This window comes from Miscanthus floridulus, chromosome 2 (assembly GCF_019320115.1).
Source record: "Miscanthus floridulus cultivar M001 chromosome 2, ASM1932011v1, whole genome shotgun sequence".
Taxonomy (NCBI): domain Eukaryota; kingdom Viridiplantae; phylum Streptophyta; class Magnoliopsida; order Poales; family Poaceae; genus Miscanthus; species Miscanthus floridulus.
Window position 1 is genome coordinate 16,775,460 of NC_089581.1, and position 20,073 is coordinate 16,795,532.

Below are 20,073 nucleotides of genomic sequence, written 5' to 3' on the forward strand. Positions count from 1 at the left end.
CCAGGATCGAGGCCTTTGTCAAAAGCTGCTTGACCATGTCAAGTGCCTCCTAGGCCTCAGGCGTCCATTCGAAATGGTTGGCCTTCTTCAGGAGCCGATAGAGGGGGAGACCTCGTTCATCGAGGCATGAGATAAAGCGGTTGAGCATGGTGAGCCACCCTGTAACTCATTATACCCCCTTTATGTTCTGAATTGAACCCATCCTCATGACGGCTGAGATCTTCTCTGGGTTGGATTCGATGCCACGCTCAAAAACGATAAAACCCAGTAGCATGCCCCTTGGGACCTCGAAAATGCACTTCTTGGGGTTGAGCTTAGTGCCATTTGCTTGGAGTTTTGCGAAGGTCTGCTCAAGGTCGGCTATGACCTAGTTCGACCATTTGGACTTGACCACGAAGTCATCCTCGTAGGCCTCAATGGTTCACCCGATGAGGTCCCCGAAATACTTGAGCATACAACGCCAGTACGTAGCCCCTGCCTTTTTAGACCGAACAACATTGTGACATAGTAGAACAAATCCAAATGGGGTGATGATAGATGTCACGAGCTGGTCAGACTCTTTCATCACGATCTGATGGTACCCAGAGTACGCATCAAGGAAGCAAAGGGTTTTGCACCCTAAGGTCGAGTCGACTACTTGGTCTATATATGGCAAAGGAAACGGATCCTTTGGACATGCTTTGTTGAGACCAATGTAGTCAACACACATTCTCTATTTCCCACTCTTCTTTCATACAAGAACGGGATTGGCTAACCACTCGGGGTGGTATACTTCCCTGATGAATCCGACTGCCAAAAGCTTTGCAATCCCTCGCCGATGGCCCTACGCTTCCCTTTGTCAAATTTATGTAGGCGCTACTTCACCATCTTGGAGCCCGACCTAATCTTCAAGGCATGCTCGATGACTTCTCTCAGAATACCTGGCATGCCCGAGGGTTTCCATACAAAGATATCTCTATTGGCGTAGAGGAAGTCAACGAGCGTGCTCTCCTATTCGGAGGAAAGCATGGTGCCAATGCGCACCACTTTGCTCTTGGAGCCACTAGGGTCTATGAGGACCTCCTTGGTGCCCTCCACTGGCTCAAAAGACCTGAGCGACTGCTTAGGGTCAGGTGCTTCTTCGGTGACCTCCTTAATGACGGCCACAAGCTCCTTGGAGGCGACGATTGCTGTGGCATGTTCACAACGCTCGACCTCATACTCATATGCACGCTGGAAGGAGGTGCCAAGGGTGATGACCTCGCATGGTCCTGGCGTCTTTAGCTTTAGATAGGTGTAGTTGGCGATGGCCATGAACTTCATGTAGCATGGACGTCCTAGTATGGCATGGTAGGTTCCATGGAATCTGACCACCTTGAAGGTAAGGGTCTCCGTCCTATAATTGGATGGATCCCCAAAGGTGACGGGCAGATCGATCTATCCGAGTGGCACGGCCTGCTTTCTAGGCACAATGCCATGGAAAGGCACCACAGTCAGTCGGATGCGCGCTCGATCGATGCCCATGGCATCAAGCATTTCCACATATGTGATCGATGCCCATCGAGGGCGTGGGCCTCTAGTGCGTGCAGCTGCAGTCCTCAAGCACCTCAGCGATCGCTTAGAGGCCGGTAGAGTGGAGAGATTGGACGATGACGGGAGTCCGCACCAACTCTCCATTCATATTGACGATGAAGTCTAGGTTTCCGAAGCGCATGTGCATGCCTGGGACCTAGCTAACGTTGTGACTAGCCATCCGAGGCCTGGTGTGGATGTCGAGACGCACAAAAGGCCCCTACCTAACATGCCAACTGTCGATGTTTCGAGTCACCACCAACAAGTAAATTTCTAATATTACACGTCTGGCTCGGATGGTGTGCTTAGAGGACACAAGGTTTATACTGGTTCGGGCAGAATATCCCTACATCCAGTTTGTTGCTGCTGCTCGTGTTACTAGCACTGAAAGTTTGTAGTAGGGGTTACAAACGGGCTAGAGAGGGACGGGTCCCAAGTCTCTGGTGAAAGGAGTGAACGGGTGCTGAGAGAGCTCGGTTGCTGCTCAGCCGTGTGTTTGGGGTTCGATGGGTTTGTTCGGACTTGACTTGATCTAATCCGTCATCAGATGCCCCTTAATGGAGTGCCCTGCTTTCCCTTTTATAGGCCAGGGGAAAGCACGGGTTGCAGTGAAGGGAAAGAAGAGAATGAGAGAGAGAGCCGAAGGTCTTTGGGGTCGCTGGGTCCTTCTTCTCCTTCATGCGGGTCCCATCGACACTGTAGATGTTAATAGGGATGGCGCCATGCACAGGCATCGTCTGCTGGTCATGGCGCTCCACTCCATCCTGGTGGACGATATGGTGAACCGACGTGCATGTTAGTGTTCATACGAGGGTTAGGTAGAATAGTACTAGTACGCCCGACACTGTTCTTGATGTGAATTATCAGGTATGGCCCGTCATGGCCATGGGTTACATTAGGGCATGGCGGTCTTTTTCTTGGTATCAGAGTTTTGACCCAGGCCCATATGTTTGGACCCGGAATGGTTGGCGGCGGTATGGGACCCCATCGGGCAAGGCAGAGCCCGCACCCGAGGGGTCAGGCGAGGCGGAGCCTACCCCTAGAGGTCAGGCGACGCGGAGCCCGCGGCCTCGGGGTTAGGCAAGGTGGAGCCTGCCCCTAGAGGTCAGGCGAGGCAGAGCCCGTGGTCTTAGGGTCGGGTGAGGCGGAGCCCACGGCCTCCCCACGGCCTTGGGATCGGGCGAGGAGGGGCCTGCCCCTAGAGGTTGGATGAGGCGGAGCCCATGGCCCCAGGGTCAGGTGAGGTGGAGACCACGGCCCTAGGGTCGGGCGAGATGGAGCCCACCTCTAGAGGTCGGGCGAGGCGAAGCTCGTGACCTCGAGGTCGGACGAGGCAGACCCCGTGGCCTCGGGGTCGCGTGAGGTGGAGCTCATGGCCTAGGGATGGGGCGAGGTGGAGCCCGCCTCCATAGGTCAGGTGAGGCGGAGCCCACGGCCTCGGGGGCGAGCGAGGCGGAGCCCACCCCCAGAGGTCGGGCGAGGCTGAGTTTGCGTGCCTGAGAGTCGGTTGGAGCTGTAGTCATGGTCTTGACTGCTCGGATGAATCAATATTAATAGTCATTAGCTCCTCCTCTCCGGGTATCCTAGTATTGATCCCCGACACTGGGTGCGCGTAGCGATTTCGGATTTGAATGTTTTTCTTTATTTGTTTTTAAAAATTGAATACAAACTTTAAAAATTCATATCTAGAGCTAGGAGTATCCAAATTGAGTGAACCAAAATTTGTTGGATTCATCTTGTTGAGTACTACCTGTTAAAAATATGAAACTTGTATGTGATATAGTTTTATATCCTGTTTAAATTATCTTATTTATTCCTATTAATCTTAAAAAATGCATAACTTGAGTTTGGGAGATGCTAAAAATGTGATCCCAATTTTGATAGTCTTGTTTTCTCATGCTGGAGCTAGAAAAATGTTAAACCTACAACTAACATTCTTGGGAAATGAATTCTTATTTTGGCTTAATTAAATGCTAGTTCTTGTGAAATTAATTGTGGTAGATTTATGTAACTTATGGGCATGCGATAATTTCTACAATGTTCTGGTATTATAAGGAATGTAAGAAAAATAATAAATCTATTGCTTGACACTTTTCACTATGCTAAGTATATTTAAGTGGCTATAAAGCATATAACTTGTTATTTTTGTAGAGATTGTTATACTTGTCCAAATAGCATGAAGTTTTAACAGCAGTCCCTTGTGAGCATGTATGAGCTGCTGTAATTTTTCCTGAATTTTCTGTGCACCATAAGTAGCAGTTCCAATTTTCATCTAAATTAAATAAATTAATAAACGCTTATATACAATTGATTTAGGTCTAACCATTATACCTTTCAGCATGTTGGTGATGTATATAATCTTTTGGTACAGTTGGTTGTGACACATTTTGATTGGGTGTATGCCATTATATATATTTATTGCTCTATAATTCAATTACATCTAGTTCTTGAGTTGTTTGCTTTGTATGAGCATGATGCTTGTTGAATTAGATGGTTAGGCTAATTAAGATAATTTGCTAGCTGCAGGTGATAGACATCTTAATGATGATGAACAACTCTATCTTAGGTTGCTAAAACAAGGTGAGTGTATGTTGCTTTACTAGAGAAGAGATATGCACCTACTTAGTAAACTAAAAGTTATCTACTAGATAAGAGATATGCGCTTACTCAAATAAAGCAAAGTAATCTTGCCATCATCTTGTTATGTTGTTGCTAAAATGCATGTGCATTTCATCATACCATACTTGCACTTTATCCCTTGAGCATTCGCTATATTTATCTATACCTTCATACATATAGGGTCGCCGAAGGGAATAACACTTCTGGAATTCGAGGCCATGGGAGAGGAGGACCAGCAGGAGACCTAGCCACAGGAAGTTCCAGAAGGTGAAGAACAAATCCTTGAAGATTTACCTGAGTGCCCAGACCATAAGCCTTCATCTTACTTGAAAGGCAAGCTCCGGAGCATTTTAAGCCTCCTATATTTTTATAAATATCACTTGAGTCCTTTATGTTTGATGCATTAGGTTATAAGAGTTGATTGGAAACACTTGATGCATAAGAACTACCTTGTCTAAAAATATACCTTAAACCCTATGTAGGTCCAGGATCGAACATATGCTTAGCAGTGCTTAGCTCGGTAGAAGCCGGGTGATTTTCTGTCACCTGCGAGATATAGGTGGATACCGAAGCACGATTGGCTATATTTGCTATCATAAAAATAAACAGGGGGTGTTATCTAAATGGAGACCAGGCGGGATTTATATGCAAATGGTGTTGGGTTGGCTATGTTAATCCCGTCTATGTCGATTAAGGACCGTACCGTTGTTGGCACTTCTGTGCGGGGAGCCAGACGTGAGCCCAAGGGCGGGCTAGGCCTGACCGTCCTGGCAGTTGGTTGTCCCTGATTGTGCGGCGCTGATCGAACCCGCGACATGTGTACTTGAGTTGTACCAAATGTGACCTAAGGCTACCGTGGTTGGTGGGCCTAGGTTTGTGTTAGGAATACTGCCCAGTTGGTTGCAACCGATTCGAATCGCCGTCTGTCCCAGATAGTGAGAAACTCGGCTAGCTACAACATCGTAGTAACTGGATTATGGAATTTGATGGTTATGAACATGGAAATGTTACGCCGGCTATGGTTATTATTGTTATGCTACATAATTACATATCACATGTTTGGCACAGGTTAGATGCTAATCTAGAGATGAATAGCTACAATTAACTTGGGACTGAATTAAAAAAATGTATAGCTCAACTAGTGGCTTTTATGCAAAAGGTTATCAAGCTAGCTCCACTTATAAAGCCTTACATGATCCTTGGTGTCACTTTATTTTTAGTTTATGACGAGTAAGTCTAGCTGAGTATCTTCTCGTACTCAGGTTTTATTTTTCACTTGTTGCAGATGGTATTGTATACCATGGTACTGCAAAAATTGCTTCTCTCCCACCGTGGAGGAGGAGTAAGGCCGCGGGCAAGGCTCGTCTATGTTGTCTTACCTATGATGCTTTTGTTGGACTCGATCACAAACTGGCATGTATTTGAACAAGTGTGTGTGATGTTAGTTTTAAAACTATATTGCTTCCGCTACTATATTTGAACTTGAGTTGTAATAACTCTTTTCGTACTCCGATGTATGTTGAACTACTTGTGAACTTATGTAACATGTGGCTTGTATGTTGAATCATGTAGGATCTTGGTTGTATGTTGGATTATTCGAGATCCTTCGTGATACTCGACGGACTTTCGGGTTTATATGGACTCAAGTATAACAGTACGACTGTAGTTGCCATTGTACTTGTGCTCTTATAAATTGATCGGTTTAGCCACAACCGGTGCCCCTCCACCGACAGAAAGTCAGCAACAGGCGGCGACGGTGAGCATCGGTGAACGAGTTAATTTGTGATTCCCCAATCCCCAATCCCCACGCTTGAGTTCCGTTGATTTGTGACTAAGATGTTGATCCGTGAATATGTACTTGTGATCGATTTTGAGGATTTGTAATCTTGTTTTTTTCATTGTCACAGACCTATTAAATGGCTTGGTGTTCTAGATGGTTGTCATGATTATATTAGGAGAGCACGTGCGCGTAGGTCTGTCGTCATACCCATCGTGCTGGCACAACATGCCTCAGCACGATAAGCGACACGATTATTTTCAATCTCCACCAAACATAAAATCCTCAGCGGTAACAACTAGACAGAACAAGTTGCAATGTGAATTAAAATCGTGCAGTGCTGTCAGATCATGTTCAATCCACGTTGACAAACCATAAAAGTGATTGCCCAAACAGCACCTGAGATATCGTGCAAAGGTATATGTTTACAACTTTACATATAGCATAAAATTACTAACTCGCTTAGGCTGATCGATAAAGCTTATAAACTTCACTTCAATAGCCAAATAAACTATTCACTCCAATAGATAAGGGCCGGGTCCATGTATGGCTCCCAGCTTAGATAGATGATGATCAGTTGTCGCCGGCATCGTCCTCGTCGTCGGTGACCTCGGCCTCGCGCTCGACGCATCCAAGGGTCTTAAGCTCCTCCCGGACGTACTGCTGCTCCCGCTTGATCTGCTCCTGCGACTTGTAGTACACGTCCGCCCACCCCATGTACCTCGCGCGCTCCGACGCCCGACGCCCGACGCCTGGCGTTGGTGCAGGGTGCGAAGCTATATATATTCGGAACGACTCCGAGCCTCCGACTCACGGTCTTCTGCGACGCGGCGACGTATGTCGTCGGTCGGCTGGGCGCGTGGCGTGGGGCGTGGGGCGTGGCTCAGCCTCGGTGCCGACGCGGATCCGGACTCTGGCCTGCGGGCCGACAACCATGAGCACCGCCTTCGACACAATAACTGGCCTTTTTTGAACTTTCTGCTATGGGCCAAAAGTCTGAAGAGCAAACGAGCGAAATTCTACGTACCTTCTGCATCTGCTTGAGCAACAAAGACAATCACGAATAGACACAAACAAATATGAGCCAATTCTCTATATGTCATTACAATTTTGTTCGTTCCCTACATTTCACTGAAAAGTTTGATTTCCCTTTATTGCCGTTAGTTCAAAAAATTTATACCTCCAATGCCATTTTGTTGCGGAGTAGTGTATCCTACGTGATACTATTACACAGAGTACACTCTTTATTGTGCAGCCGCCCTAAACTACTGTCACGCGTAATGTGACATGTTGCGCTCCACGTCTCCACGTGTCATTCCTTCTCCACCGCTGAACTGCTACGTCCTATATATACGACGATATAAACGCGGTGGCACAGCCCACCGCCGACGACGACACACACACAGCGAAATCATCCCGGGCCTTCAACTTCGGCGATGGAAGCACGACCCAGCAGGATAGAGTGCTCGGAACTCCCCGAGCAGCCTGAGCCGAAGAAGCCCGGCCGGGTGTTCCACACCGAGCGCGTCGCCCCGAGGGACGCCATGGAGTCGGTAACCGAGCAGCTGGCGCGCGGCGGTAGCGGCGACGGCGTGATCGACGAGACGTACGACACCAGGGTCAAGATCCGAGAGGCACTGGAAGGGTCGGCCAGGGCCATCGGGGACAAGCCCGTGGAGGCGATACGCGTCGCGGCGGCGATGCGGAGCGCGGGGCGATCCCGGGCGGGGTCGCCGAGCGCGCGCAGGCCGCGGCCGTGGCCAACGCCTGCGCCGCGCGCGACGAGGACAAAGTCACCATGACCGACGTGCTGACGGTAAGCTGGTGACCAACTGACCACGCCCTTCGCACGGCCGGGCTGATCCAGGCGTGTCGGCCGGTTGATTTTGATTTTTTTGTGGCGTGCCGACGTCGTGTCTGTCTTTTCAGTGGGAGGCGACGATGAAGCTGCCGACGGGCAAGGCGGTGACTAGCGAGGTCGCTGCGGCGGCGGCAGAGGCGGAGGCGGCGAACGACCCCCGAGCGGAGACGAACCCCCGTGGGGTGAGCGCGGCGCTCGACATGGCGGCGAAGCACAATCTGAACACGAGCGCGCCTCTGGAATAGGGCACCACGGCCTTTCCGGATTAAGCAGCTACGCAGGATTAATCTTGATCATAGTCCAAACTCTGTCCATGGACTTCCTCGATGCTTGAATGGAAGTGTTACTGAATTAATCGTTGCGCTATATGCTCGTGGCGTGGAAAATCAATGTTCTCGGTTCTTGCTGCCATGCATAGAACTTGCACAGCAAATTTGTCGCACTGATTGTACCACAGCTTTGCTGAATAATAACGACTTATTCAGTCTGCTCGATAATAGAGTAAAAACTACAGTACGTTCACAATTCACAACTGCCCGGACACAAACGCAACACGCTGAGTCTGTAGCTAGCGCGTACGCCTAGGGGTAAACATGATGAGGTCGATCCAATGGCCGGCCAAAACGGCAACGCCGCACCGCACCGCGCCGCGCTTATGCAGTGTACTGCCCGCGACACGACGATACGAGACGAGGGTCCGCGGTCACACCTCGAGCGCATGCCTCCACCGCGAGCGTTCCGTAAGGTTCCGCGTGGATGGCACCTGTCGGAGCAAGGGAACCACGGGCAAGTCGTGGAAAGCGGCCACCGAAAACCAAAACAAACGGAACTATATAATACCTGTGTGTTTTAGGTCTCCGACACACATGAATTCCTTTTTTTCCGTGGAACCGCTCGTCCGCCGGTGCACGCGCCGCTGCCGCGCCTGCGCCACCATGCCAGCGCCCTCGCCCGCATCCGCACCAGCGCCCGTGCTGCCACGCCTGCACCCGCACCCGCCTGTCCTCGGCCCGCGTCACCGCCGCCGCTGCGTCCGGCATCGGAAACCAACTCCGCGAGCTTCTTCTTCCCCAACTCCGGCAACACCCTCAATTTTTGTTTCTGTCTTTTCATAGAAAAAAATTATTACTTATAATATATGATTTGTTACTTGTGATCTGTGATTTGTGTCAAGAAATAGGAGGAAGACGAAACCGTGTGGAAAAAATTAAGGTGTAACCGGATGCTAAAACACACGGTTGTTAGGTGGCCAGACTCGACGGCGCCTACGAATTCAGCTCCACGCCCCCACGTAGCCCCGCCGGCTCCCTTGCGTGTCCCCGCTTCGCGCCTCCCTACCCGCCGCTCTAGCACGCGGTCAACGCGCGCGCGGGCCACGTGGGCATGGCCCAGATCACGGGCCCCGTCGTCGAGGCCGAGCTCGGAGGCCGCCGCGTTGTCACCGAGTCCATCGGCGGGCAGGTGGTGGCGAAGATGGTGACCCCGGCGCCCGTGGCGATGACGGACCCACCGGGCGCGCTGGACAAGGACGCCGTCACGATCGGCCGCACGCCGGAGGCCGTGGTCGCCATGGCTGGAGACAGGCCGGTCGACCAGAGCGACGCGGCGGCCATCCAGGTCGCGGAGACGTGCGACACCGGGTCCCACGCCACCATCCCCGGAGGTGTGGCCGCGGCGGCACAGTCAGCGGCTGACCAGAACGCCCGCGCCTTGCGCGACGAGGACAAGGTCAAGCTCCGGAACGTCCTCTCAGTGCGTGCGCTCGCTACTCCGCTTTTGTCATTTTCTCGGTTCGCAACTGTAGCCTGTAGGCGAAGTGTTTTGAACTGTCAGTGGTAACCGTGAGTTGCGTGACCGTATGTACGTGCAGAACGCGAGGGAGAGGCTGCAGGCGGACAAGGGGGTGACACGGGAGGACGCCGAGAGGGTGGTGTCCGCGGAGATACGGAACAAAGCTGGACATGACGACCACGCCGGGCGGCGTGGCGGACGCGGTGACTACGGCGGCCCGGCTCAACCAGGAGCGCCCAAGGCCATAGGTCGTGTGGCCTTGTCCCATGTGGAGCACAGGAACAGTGAAAGCATGTCATGAGAAGCCTGCGTGCAGAAGAGCGTGCTTAGCGCAACTGCTCGTGCAGTTGTTATGACTTGCCACTACGAGTAATCAAAACCACGTCCGCTTGCAGAACTTTCTTGTAAAAAAACGCGAATGACACTGTCCGCAGTGTATATAGCAATAAAAAAGTTGTGAATCAAGTTCTGTAAACTGTGTCTCCGTTTCAGCGCCTACGTGAAACAGGAACGAGAAAAAATTCGGCAAAAGGGGGTCGAAAACAGGTCGGATCCCTTATTTCATCGGGGAATTCCTACTTTCTCCTGTAATTTTTCCCTACGCACTCTATCTCGCTCCTCCGAGACAACCGCTACATGTACCTCTCGACCCTCGTCCCCATCTGCTGCTGCTGCTCGCTTGCAGCCACATCTTGCAGCATGTAGCTCAGCCCACTTGTGCAGCTCATGCTGAGGATGATGAGAGCAGCGGCAACTGCAGGTCCACAGCTGGCAAGCTCGTGCTGTTGCATCTCCGTACTGGAGTCCTGAGCTCGGCCCTCTGCCGCTCAAGTTTCCTGGACGAGGGCACGAGGCTATGGGCGGACGGAGATCCACCGCTGGGGCTCACCAGTAAACCGCGCTCGAATGGGTTCTTGACTTAGGGCAGCAAGGAACGGAGGAAGAAGAAGGCCGTAACATAAGACAATGGGAAAGAAAATGGCGGCGGACTACTCGCCGCGCCGCTTCCAGCCACCGCCGTGCTTCAACGCGCGCTTCGCCGTGTCCAAGGTGATTATGTGAAGCCGTGAAGGTGGTGTTCTCGCTGCTACGACTTAGGCCCTCGTCTCGTGAGCCATACTACAATATTTTTCTTTCGCAACTAATCAGTGAACAAATGAAAAATACTTTTAACCATGGCTTTTCAACGGAAGGAACGTCGCCTAAGATGGTATGCCCATCGGGATGCACGGCGTAGGACTGTAGGAGGCGCGACGTGCTCGCGCTCCCCGCCCTCGTCGCCGTAGTCAGGCGGCAGCGTCCGAGGGTAGAGCAGCTCGAAGGAACCGGCGGCGTGAGCAAGGGCCTGCCGCCGATGGGGATGTAGATGGGGTCGGCACTCGGCAGGGTCCGGCTGAGACCGAGGGCCAAAGCAGCAGCTCCGCATGCGGGCGCGGCGCGACGGGGACAACCAGCTGCCCAGGCAGTCGAAATCAGAGTCGCCTGGGGTTGCACTGTTGCTGCTCCTGGAGAGTGGAGCCTGGAGGCCAACCAAACCGAAGATGGCAGATGGCAGGTGCCGTCGCTTTGCTGCACGACTGCCGCGATCATCGGACCGCCGCTGGCCCGCTTCGGCATCCTTCTTCGCCTACTCGGCGGATCTGATTTCTTCCACGTGGAGGCCCGCAATTCGGATCTGTTGTAAAGGCAAATCAAACAGATCCCCAATCGTATTCCGGTTGCAATTTAACTCGTCAGTCTGAATCGGGGCCAAAAGGAGAACGAAAGAAAACGAAATTACAGGTCCGTCCCAGAAAGAGGGCCGCTGGATCGAGGATAAACAGATCAGATTAACCTAATCACCTGACTATAACGAAGGTGCCTCGCGCTTCGTCGAGTGTGAACAGACAAGTTTTTTTTTATTCAAGCCATTACAGCTCTTTAACTTTGGAGATATATCATTACGATTCACGTATTCTGAAATTTATCATTACAATTCTGGTTCTACCTTATATATGTCATTTTCTATGATATCTTTTGTATGACCAAAACACTCTGCTGCTCCATTCACATCGCTCGCTGACGTGTGGAACCCACACGTCAGATTGTCCTTTAACCTCCGGCCATCCTGGAAGGACGGCGTCCGACGAGATGGGAGGGGCAGGCGGACACCGCAGGAGGCGGTCGCGAGCCCGACCTCCCGCACGGGAGCTCCATCCAGGCCTCTCCTTGACGCCAGCAGGCATGGCCCACGGCCGCTCGAAACGACCACGACAGCACGCTGTTCGACCTGTCCGCCATGACGCCGAGCACCTCTGTGCTTCGCCTCGTCACGAGGTCTCGCGCCTTCAATGCCACACGCAAGTGGGCGCCCAAGCCGTGCCTAGAAGCTTGCCGAAGCCCGGCCAAGCCGTTGTCTGCTCCACGCCGCGTGACTATAAAATGCTGTCGCCGCCATCGTTGCTGACTTTCACTCCGCGACCAAATTCGTCCCAACTGCGCCAACCTTTTTCAATTCCTCGCACACATGGCTGCGCGTAGCTAGCCCCTGGACGTGATCTCATCGCAAACCATCAAGGGTAAGCCACGAATTTTGAGTTCTCGCCGACGTCGCCGCCATGGCCGCCGGAGCAGAGCTCCTGCTCGCTAGCCCGGGCGCCTGCTGCAGAAGCTCACGAGCCCGGCCTCCCACACCGACGCCATGCCCGCACGCTGTAGCCGCTCGCGAGGCCGACGTCCCGTACCGTCGCCATGGCCGCGCGCAGACGAGCCGCCGCCACCGCCGCGGCCTCGCGGGCGCACGAGCTGGTGAGCAGCCGCCGCCGCCACGCGGCCGCACGAGCATGCAGCAGCAGCCCCACGCGGGCACGCAGGCCTGCAGCAGTCGCCGCCCCTCAGGCACTCCCCCTCGTTGGACAGCGGAGGGAGAGGAGATTGAAGGAGGAAGACGTCTGGACGTTGAAGGAGAAGCTGACGTGTGGGTGTGGGTGTGGGTGTGGGCCCCACACGTCAACAAGTGGTGTGAGAGAGAAGCAGCAGGGGTGTTTTGGTCCATACAGAAGATGCGTATATGTATATGGTCTAACAATGGGTCCAGACAATAGGAAGACGTAGAAAATGGCATAGAAGTAGAAGAATAGATGAATTGTAATGGCATATCTCTAAAGTTGAACCGTAGTGTGATCCTGTTTGCTTGAGCTTATCAGTCAAAATCAGCCCTACTTTTTCAGCTATGGAACAATATTTTTCTCTCATAACAAATTAGTTCTATAAATCAACTGCAGCAGCAATAAATCCTACCGAACATGGCCAAATGTTGCCTGCATTGGTGAATTGGAAATCTCGAGATAATACATCACATTCAAGATGAGTACATGACTGATGAAGAACACACAACTGCTCCAACTAAATCACCGATTCAATTATTAAAAACGCAGAGCACTAGTTTAGAGGAGGACAAGTTACTGTATATACACCATATGCTGTGCAACTTGATTTTGCCGTCTTACTCTTTACACGCTAACCAAGAAGAACCCCGGTCTCCCTCCAAACTGTTACAAAAAATTGAAGAACTTTCAGCTGAGGTTTCTAACAACAGTTTGTGAAATTCCTTCTCTTACATTTACATTAACATTGGGGAGGTAGCTTTAACTCTTCGATAACTTGTCTAGGAATACATCAAAAGCTCGCTGAATCGCCTAAACATCTGTCAGAATTATGGATGATACAATCATGACATAGGCCAGGAAGAAGAACATGACAATCTGGATGAAGAACTTTGGGTTGTCCCTCAAACTTGGGCCCGCCACTGATCTACTGCTTGATAAAATAAGAATAAACTTTCAGTCATGTACGCTCAGCGGCAAGTAAGAACAATGCAACAGATACATGGCTTTATCATACCTGGCGATCCGCTGTGAGAGTCGATGGAATGGCAGACTCTGAATGAAAACAACACCTGGTCCCGTGAGAGATGCTGTTAGCTGGTTATCACCCTGCACAAGCGATGTTTCTTAGGGATTGTGAGCATGAACAACTAACAAGGGGACATGAAGGAATGATACTGACCCCAAAGACTGCTCTTCTAAGCTGGTTAGGGTTCTTCAACTGGAAGTTAATGGTGGTTGTCATAGCCACAATACAAGCAGCATCAACGGTAATAACCTCTCGGGGAGAAAGGATTTTCTGCATGACTGAAAATTGAATAGCAAAATATTCCCAGTCACATCCCATCCACATGTTACCAGTCAAGAATAACCAGCTAAAGTGAAAAGAATTATATGAGATCACGTCTTGTTCATGGAAAACAAACTGAGGTGCCGAGTGGCCGGTCTGCTATATTTAAATTATTGTAGTTGCCTAATGATGTACACATAAACTAAATTGTATATCACTGTAAGTGTTTGCCTTGTTAACAACATCTGTATCTGTTAATGCATAATGCGCCAACCTAATGTTGCACTGCAAATCATATAATCTTTCAGTGTATCCTAAATGCCTAAACCATTTACAGCAATGAAGCTCATCTTTTAAGCCCAATACTTTGCATCCGTCCAATTCGCATTGCTACAGTGTAGATGGCATTGCATTCTCATATACTGATATCTATCTCACTATGTGACAAGTGCAAAACAGTCTGTACCTGATCCACCGCCAACAAGAAAAGCCATCCCCTGGCCCCTAAGCTTTTGTTTAAGGATCATCTGGAGAAAAAAAATTTGTAGAGCTTCAAATTCCAGAATGCAACTTAGCAAGAAACCATTGACACAAGAACAAAAAAGGTACAGATCACATCATATCCAAAGCAATAATATCCAAACTAATAATATAACTCAACAAAGTTAACCAACCTCTGCACCAATCTCAATATTCCGTGGTCTTGGCTCAACTGTACTAGAGACTGACACATCATTGACCGAACATAGAAAAGCATCTGCCTGTGATAATAATTAAGCATATGAAGTTCTCTTATTTGTCAAGCAAAGTTCTCTTGATTTTCAAACAAATGAGACAGTAACTAACCTGGCAAAGAAGTTCTCCACCAAAGTTTGCTAGATCTACCTGTAACAGACGCAAGCAACTACGATCAGACTAAGATACAATTCTAGTACTATATCAATGCACAATTATAATGCCAATCCTCTAATACTGAGCACATTCCATAGCTACGTTACACGGATATGTCGCTGGACTCGTATCGCGTATCGGATACGTATCCGACACGGATACACGTCCGATATGTCACTGATACGTATCCTCAGAGTATCCGATTTTTTCCTATTTTCGTGAAAATTGGATACGTGAGCTGATACGTATCTGCCTTGCCGATACGCCCAGCCCCCAACAAGAAGGCCGGTGCCTTATCCTCTGTCCCCGACGCTCGCAGTCGCACGCCCGTGCCTCGTGCCGCATCCCCGTTCCGCGCTCGGTGACGCTGCATCGCCGCTCGCCGGCCGCTGGCCACAGGCGACGAGGCTCCGCCTCCGCCTGGACACACATCAAAGCCAGCCGCCGGCCTAGGCGTCGTTGCGCGCCCGTACGCGCGAGCGCCACCGAGGCGCCGACGCCGCCCGCACCCTGCAATCCCGCACGGACGCCTCACGTCCGGGCGCACAGCGGCATGAGCACCACCGCCCCATGCGCCAGTGCGTGCCTGCACTCGCAAGCGCCAACGACACAGCCCAGACAACGCCTCCCAGTTTGTTTCTTGTTTTTTTGTCTTCCCCGTGTGGAAATTGGAAGGGTGGGAACGAGAACGACTGGGGGAATGAGCGGTGGAGAGTGACTCTGATTTTTTTAAGGTGTCGGTGGGGATAAGTGGTGGACATCAGAGATCTACGTTTGTTATTATTATATTATACTACTACAGTAAGTAGTCTCTGATCAGCTGCTAATAATTTTAAAGTATCTTGTTTTTTTTTGTAAAAAAATAAAACGTATTCGCGTATCGGGATTTTTTGAAAAATGGCGTATCCATATCCGTCCGATACCGATACACGTATCTGTATCCGTGCTGCATAGTTCCATAGCTGCAGGCATGCTTGACATAAATCTGGTAAGAGGTAGCTAAATGGCCAATTGCGATGTATTCTTAACACTTCGTAATCATATGTATACGATCATAAAGTTAGGTTAGCAAAGGTTGGTGTCTAATCTAATGAAAAATGTATTCAAGTGGATGGTTAAAGTTCAACAAGAGGATTAACAAATTCTCACCTGACATATAATCAATTTCAAAGTTGTAGAGGAATAAACAAAATCAACAGCTAAGTAGCTAACAAATACAGTCTTAAATTTGTTAGCATAAGAGGACAATATAGTGATTTATTTCACATTAGAAAATTATCGCATTGTTAGGCAGGGGAGCGAGGTAGGGGTAGCAGCTCATAGCTACATTGCACAAGAAAGAAAAGGTGATACTAAGAGAAAAGTTAAAACATAGAAGAGAAGCAAAATACTAACCGGCAGTATCCTCCCAGGAAATGGTGCAGCAATCCCAACATATCCATCATCAGATCCAGAATTAAAGAAAACAGTGCTGCTTACACTTTTCCCAAAAATCCACTGCCACACGCCTCCATCATTTTCAGGCAAGTAATTGTTGTCCATCTGCATGTTCCCAGACATGTAGCACATTGTACCTAAAGAAAACAACAATGATTGACTGATGAAATAATCGCTATTCACATGCTAACAATTTCTAGGGCTATATGCCTGTATGACACAATTTTTTGTTAGACGATACATATGTAGGTTATCATTAACTACCTACCAGAAGGTTATCATTATCAGTAACTACCTACCAGAAGGTTAATCCGTTGTGAGTTACAGGCAGGGTTACAACCAAAAGGAAAAGTAGACACTAGAGCTGCATACTTTTGTACGAAGAGATAAAAAACATACAATTTGTCAATTCCTGCCACATAATGACTAGTTAGCACCCTATTTACTAAGTTTAGTTCAGCTTGAAGGTCACAAACAAAGATACTTAGTTGAGCAGGCAAGCTACAGAGCATAAGGACTGAATCCAGTTACCTGGTTTTGCAGTCAGCTTCTCCTGAGACTTCAGCATCACCTAATAAAAATAATTTGCCCGCAACAATTGCAGGAGATTACGTGCAATTCATGTGAAGAAAGGATCTACAAGTGTGCAGAACAGATTTGAGCACCAGAAACTACCTGCAGGACCTGCACATCTCCACCGGATATCTGAAACGCCGTCACAGATCCTTGCTGGCTCTGAAACCATCCCGCACAGTTCAAATCGAATCAGACGTGACAAACACAATCGGAGCCCACAAGCAGCGGATCGGATGGATCCAGCCCCGCGAGCTCGAATCCAACCCTAACATCCTACGCGGAGATGAGGCCATCATCACTCGAGAAAAAAAGGATCAGATCGTCCAGGGAAGGGCAGGAGCGCGGACCTGGTAGACGTAGGGCTGGAAGGGAGTGGAAAAGAAGGGCGCGGCCATGGCGGTGACCCTCTGGAAGCTTCTGGAAGGGTCACTGGGCGCCGGCTCGGTGAGTCGTCGTGGGGTTCGGGGAAGTTGCCATTCGGCGGAGCCGGCGAGCTGCTCTTTTGGGTTCTCTGAGCTTCTTAATTACGAGGAGAATTTTTTTGTTGTTCTATTTTTTTTTTGTAGCCACGTTGGTTTATCCAAGCCGTTGATTGTACGATGGTGGTGCTTGATGCGCGGAAGGTGGTACGGTGCCACGGTGGTGCTCCCGTGGCCTGTCCACGCAGGCTACCTGTGAACGTGGCGGCACGCCATTGGTCTGAGTAACTTGCCACGACGTGTCCAATGTACAAACTGCTGCGTTTTCATGACAAATTTGTGGATCTTTAGTCTTTTCTCGCTTTTTATTCGTTCTGTACGTTATATTTGTCTCGATTATTGCCTCGATAAAATATAAAATATATAAAATATAAACGTAGTGGTACATAATGCAAAGAATTTCGTTTCAAAAAAATACAAAAGGAAACAAGCACCCTTCAGCCTCAACGAGTCAATAAAAAACTCACGTTCTATTTGGGTCCATGCAGCTAATAACAACTCCCTTCGTTCCAAATTATAAATCGTTTTATTTTTTTATTTAAATTTTGCTATGTATTTAGACATATGTTATATCTAGATACATAATAAAATTGATGTCAAAACGGCTTATAATTTAGAACGAAGAGAATTTTTTTTGCAGGGGTTAGTAATAATTAGTTCCTTTAAATTTAAACAGGTCCAGCTAATAATTTAGCTAATTGTTATCTAATACCCAACTAACAAATATCTTCCTAGTTCAACCAAATTAGTTAATAGTAGCTAACAGTTAGCTAGCTAATGTTAGCTATGAGCTATGAGCTATTAACTAATTAACTATTAGCAGCTAATGGATTTAAATAGGACCTTAAATGTCCCCATCATCTTAAGGCCGTTAGCTCTATTTTTTTATGACTTGTTCTACTACTCATTTGGCCGTTCATATTTGATAAGATGCAAGAGGATTGTCCACGAGTCCGCAAATACTCACCATGCTGTTTAAAAGTTGCTCGCAGATAAATCTACCTCATCCACATATATTCAATGTTATGTGCACACCAGAATATATGGACTTAAAACCATATTTGGTGGAGCTCCATTTGTAGATTTTTTTTTATGGGTATTTGTAGTTCCAGGAAATCATAGATCTTGAGCGGGAAGCATGTAAGTTCATGTAACTCGTCTTGTTAATAGATTAAATATATAAATATTTAAACCACTTTATTTTAGCCTATAAATTGTAGATCTAGCATGAATGTTGGAGCTAAAGCTATGCCAAACGAACCCTTAGTGTCATCTATTTACATCACGACCACAACAAAAAGGTTGACATTTTAATAGAGTTAATTACTTAAGTCCTTGTATCAACTATATATGTTGCTACGGTTGAACCAGAGCATCCACCAATCACAATATACAAAATACAGATGACTTAAACTTACACCATCGGAGTAACATGAGTCACACTAATGTGTATGATAAATATAGTGTATGTTTTTATATAGTTTTATTTTTATCCGAGTTCATATGAAAATTTATGACTTTTATGGGATGTGCAGAAATGGTAAATTACGTCAATTCAAATGGTGAAAGAGAAATCCCACCGATTGAGTTGGAGAAACTAAACCTCACTGTTTTAATGGGGAGGAGTATGTTTTATGCATTTTTTTCAGGCAATTCCTTTTAGAAGACAAATTAAAAATGCATTTAAAAAAAACTATTCTTCTTAACAAACATCACACTCAAGACATGCTATGTACTTCGTATCATTTAAGCAGCTTGAACCTTTATAGTAAGAGCCCATAAACACGTGAAGAAGAATATACATTCCATTAGGCTCATATAGTGAGGACAAGTTAGTAGCAACCGACACTGCACTGCTCCCCGGTTGCCAGTGTCATTTCCAATGCCGACAAGCTCCTCTGATGAAGCTCCCAATTCAAAAGTGGGTTTTTCTCCAGGTAATATCATTGAACGTTTCGTAAGAGAAATTGATTTGCTCCAAGCTATGTCATCAACTGTGGAACGATGATTTTGTTGTGGACGTGCTGTCAATTGTTCCACAAACAAAATTCAATCGTACCAGCACGAATAGAGAGAACCACACAATAAGAAAAAAAAAGTAAACTTTGCCATAGGGATGAAACTGAAACTGAAAATTTGTGTCTATAGGCTCATATCCATAAAAAGCAATATATTTTGTAATCATTTTTTATCAGCATCTTACATAGAATGCGATTATTGTAATTGCCACTAAATAGTCAAATTAATAAAACTATTTTTTCGATCAACTATCAATCGTTCTTATCCTTGCTTTGCAGCGAAGAGCGGCTGTACCAGCATAGAGAAAAAGTGCAACCGTAACGATGCGAAGAAATTAGAGAAAGAAGGAGAAAAAAGTTATATTTACCCCCATCAACTATATGAGTTTCCTTAACTATTGAAACCGCATAAACCCTTACCTTATTTAGAAGTGGGTTTTCTCTGACGTGGCGTTAATATGTCAATGATTTTGCGATGTAGGGACGTTGACAAAGATGTGTCATTGCAACCAACCAACAAATAGAAGAAGAAGAAAAATGATCGGACATCACTTCCTTATCAACACATGGCAAAAACCACTTACATATTTACACCATGTTAAAGAAAAAACCACTTCTAAATAAACGAGGTACCTGGTTGTTTGTACAATTTTCATCTGGTTTTATCGTTGATTTTTTAGGGGACCTGGTTTTATCGTTGATGAAGGAGGAAATTTAGATTAGGGGTAGTTTGAATGAGATAAATCAGATTTTTTTTGCGTGGAAGAAAAAGGCGGCCTATTGGCCTATTGGGCTGTGCTCGAGGAAGCAAAAAAGAAAAAGGACAGACCGAGAGCCGGAGAGGCTTCGCCGACGGCCTTTTCTCGCCTACGCGGACAGCCGGACACACGGTGAATAAGTTATCGGTGCATCACCGTC

At 48.0% G+C, this 20,073-nt stretch overlaps 1 protein-coding gene and 2 pseudogenes across 2 annotated transcripts; 2 read left to right on the forward strand and 1 right to left on the reverse strand.

Moving 5' to 3' along the window:
- The first annotated feature begins 7,383 nt into the window (after nucleotides 1-7,383).
- On the forward strand, nucleotides 7,384-8,053 carry LOC136536150 (late embryogenesis abundant protein D-34-like; annotated as a pseudogene).
- Nucleotides 8,054-8,418: 365 nt separating this feature from the next.
- LOC136536151 (late embryogenesis abundant protein D-34-like) lies at nucleotides 8,419-9,847 on the forward strand (annotated as a pseudogene).
- Nucleotides 9,848-12,975: 3,128 nt separating this feature from the next.
- On the reverse strand, nucleotides 12,976-17,190 carry LOC136518402 (uncharacterized). Of its 2 annotated transcripts, none has more exons than XM_066512056.1 (10): nucleotides 17,006-17,190; nucleotides 16,758-16,817; nucleotides 16,614-16,653; nucleotides 16,041-16,219; nucleotides 14,601-14,639; nucleotides 14,429-14,515; nucleotides 14,221-14,281; nucleotides 13,647-13,771; nucleotides 13,482-13,573; nucleotides 12,976-13,397 (listed from the first exon to the last, which is right to left on the reverse strand). In XM_066512056.1, the coding sequence occupies exons 1-10, from the start codon at nucleotides 17,051-17,053 to the stop codon at nucleotides 13,277-13,279; spliced, it is 852 nt and encodes a 283-aa protein (XP_066368153.1). In that variant the 5' UTR covers nucleotides 17,054-17,190; the 3' UTR covers nucleotides 12,976-13,276. The 2 variants fall into 2 exon arrangements, with proteins under 2 accessions (XP_066368153.1, XP_066368160.1); XM_066512063.1 differs by having other exon boundaries at nucleotides 12,976-13,394; nucleotides 17,006-17,189.
- Between the last annotated feature and the right edge of the window lie 2,883 nt (nucleotides 17,191-20,073).

Excerpts from the sequence above, each read along its gene's own strand:
- LOC136518402 (XM_066512056.1), bottom strand. The coding sequence starts at position 17,053 with ATGGCCGCGCCCTTCTTTTCCACTCCCTTCCAGCCCTACGTCTACCAG. Across the intron at positions 16,818-17,005 it reads TCCAGCCCTACGTCTACCAG|AGCCAGCAAGGATCTGTGAC; the intron begins GTCCGCGCTCCT and ends GGATGGTTTCAG. Across the intron at positions 14,640-16,040 it reads TTCCTGGGAGGATACTGCCG|GTAGATCTAGCAAACTTTGG; the intron begins GTTAGTATTTTG and ends CGTCTGTTACAG.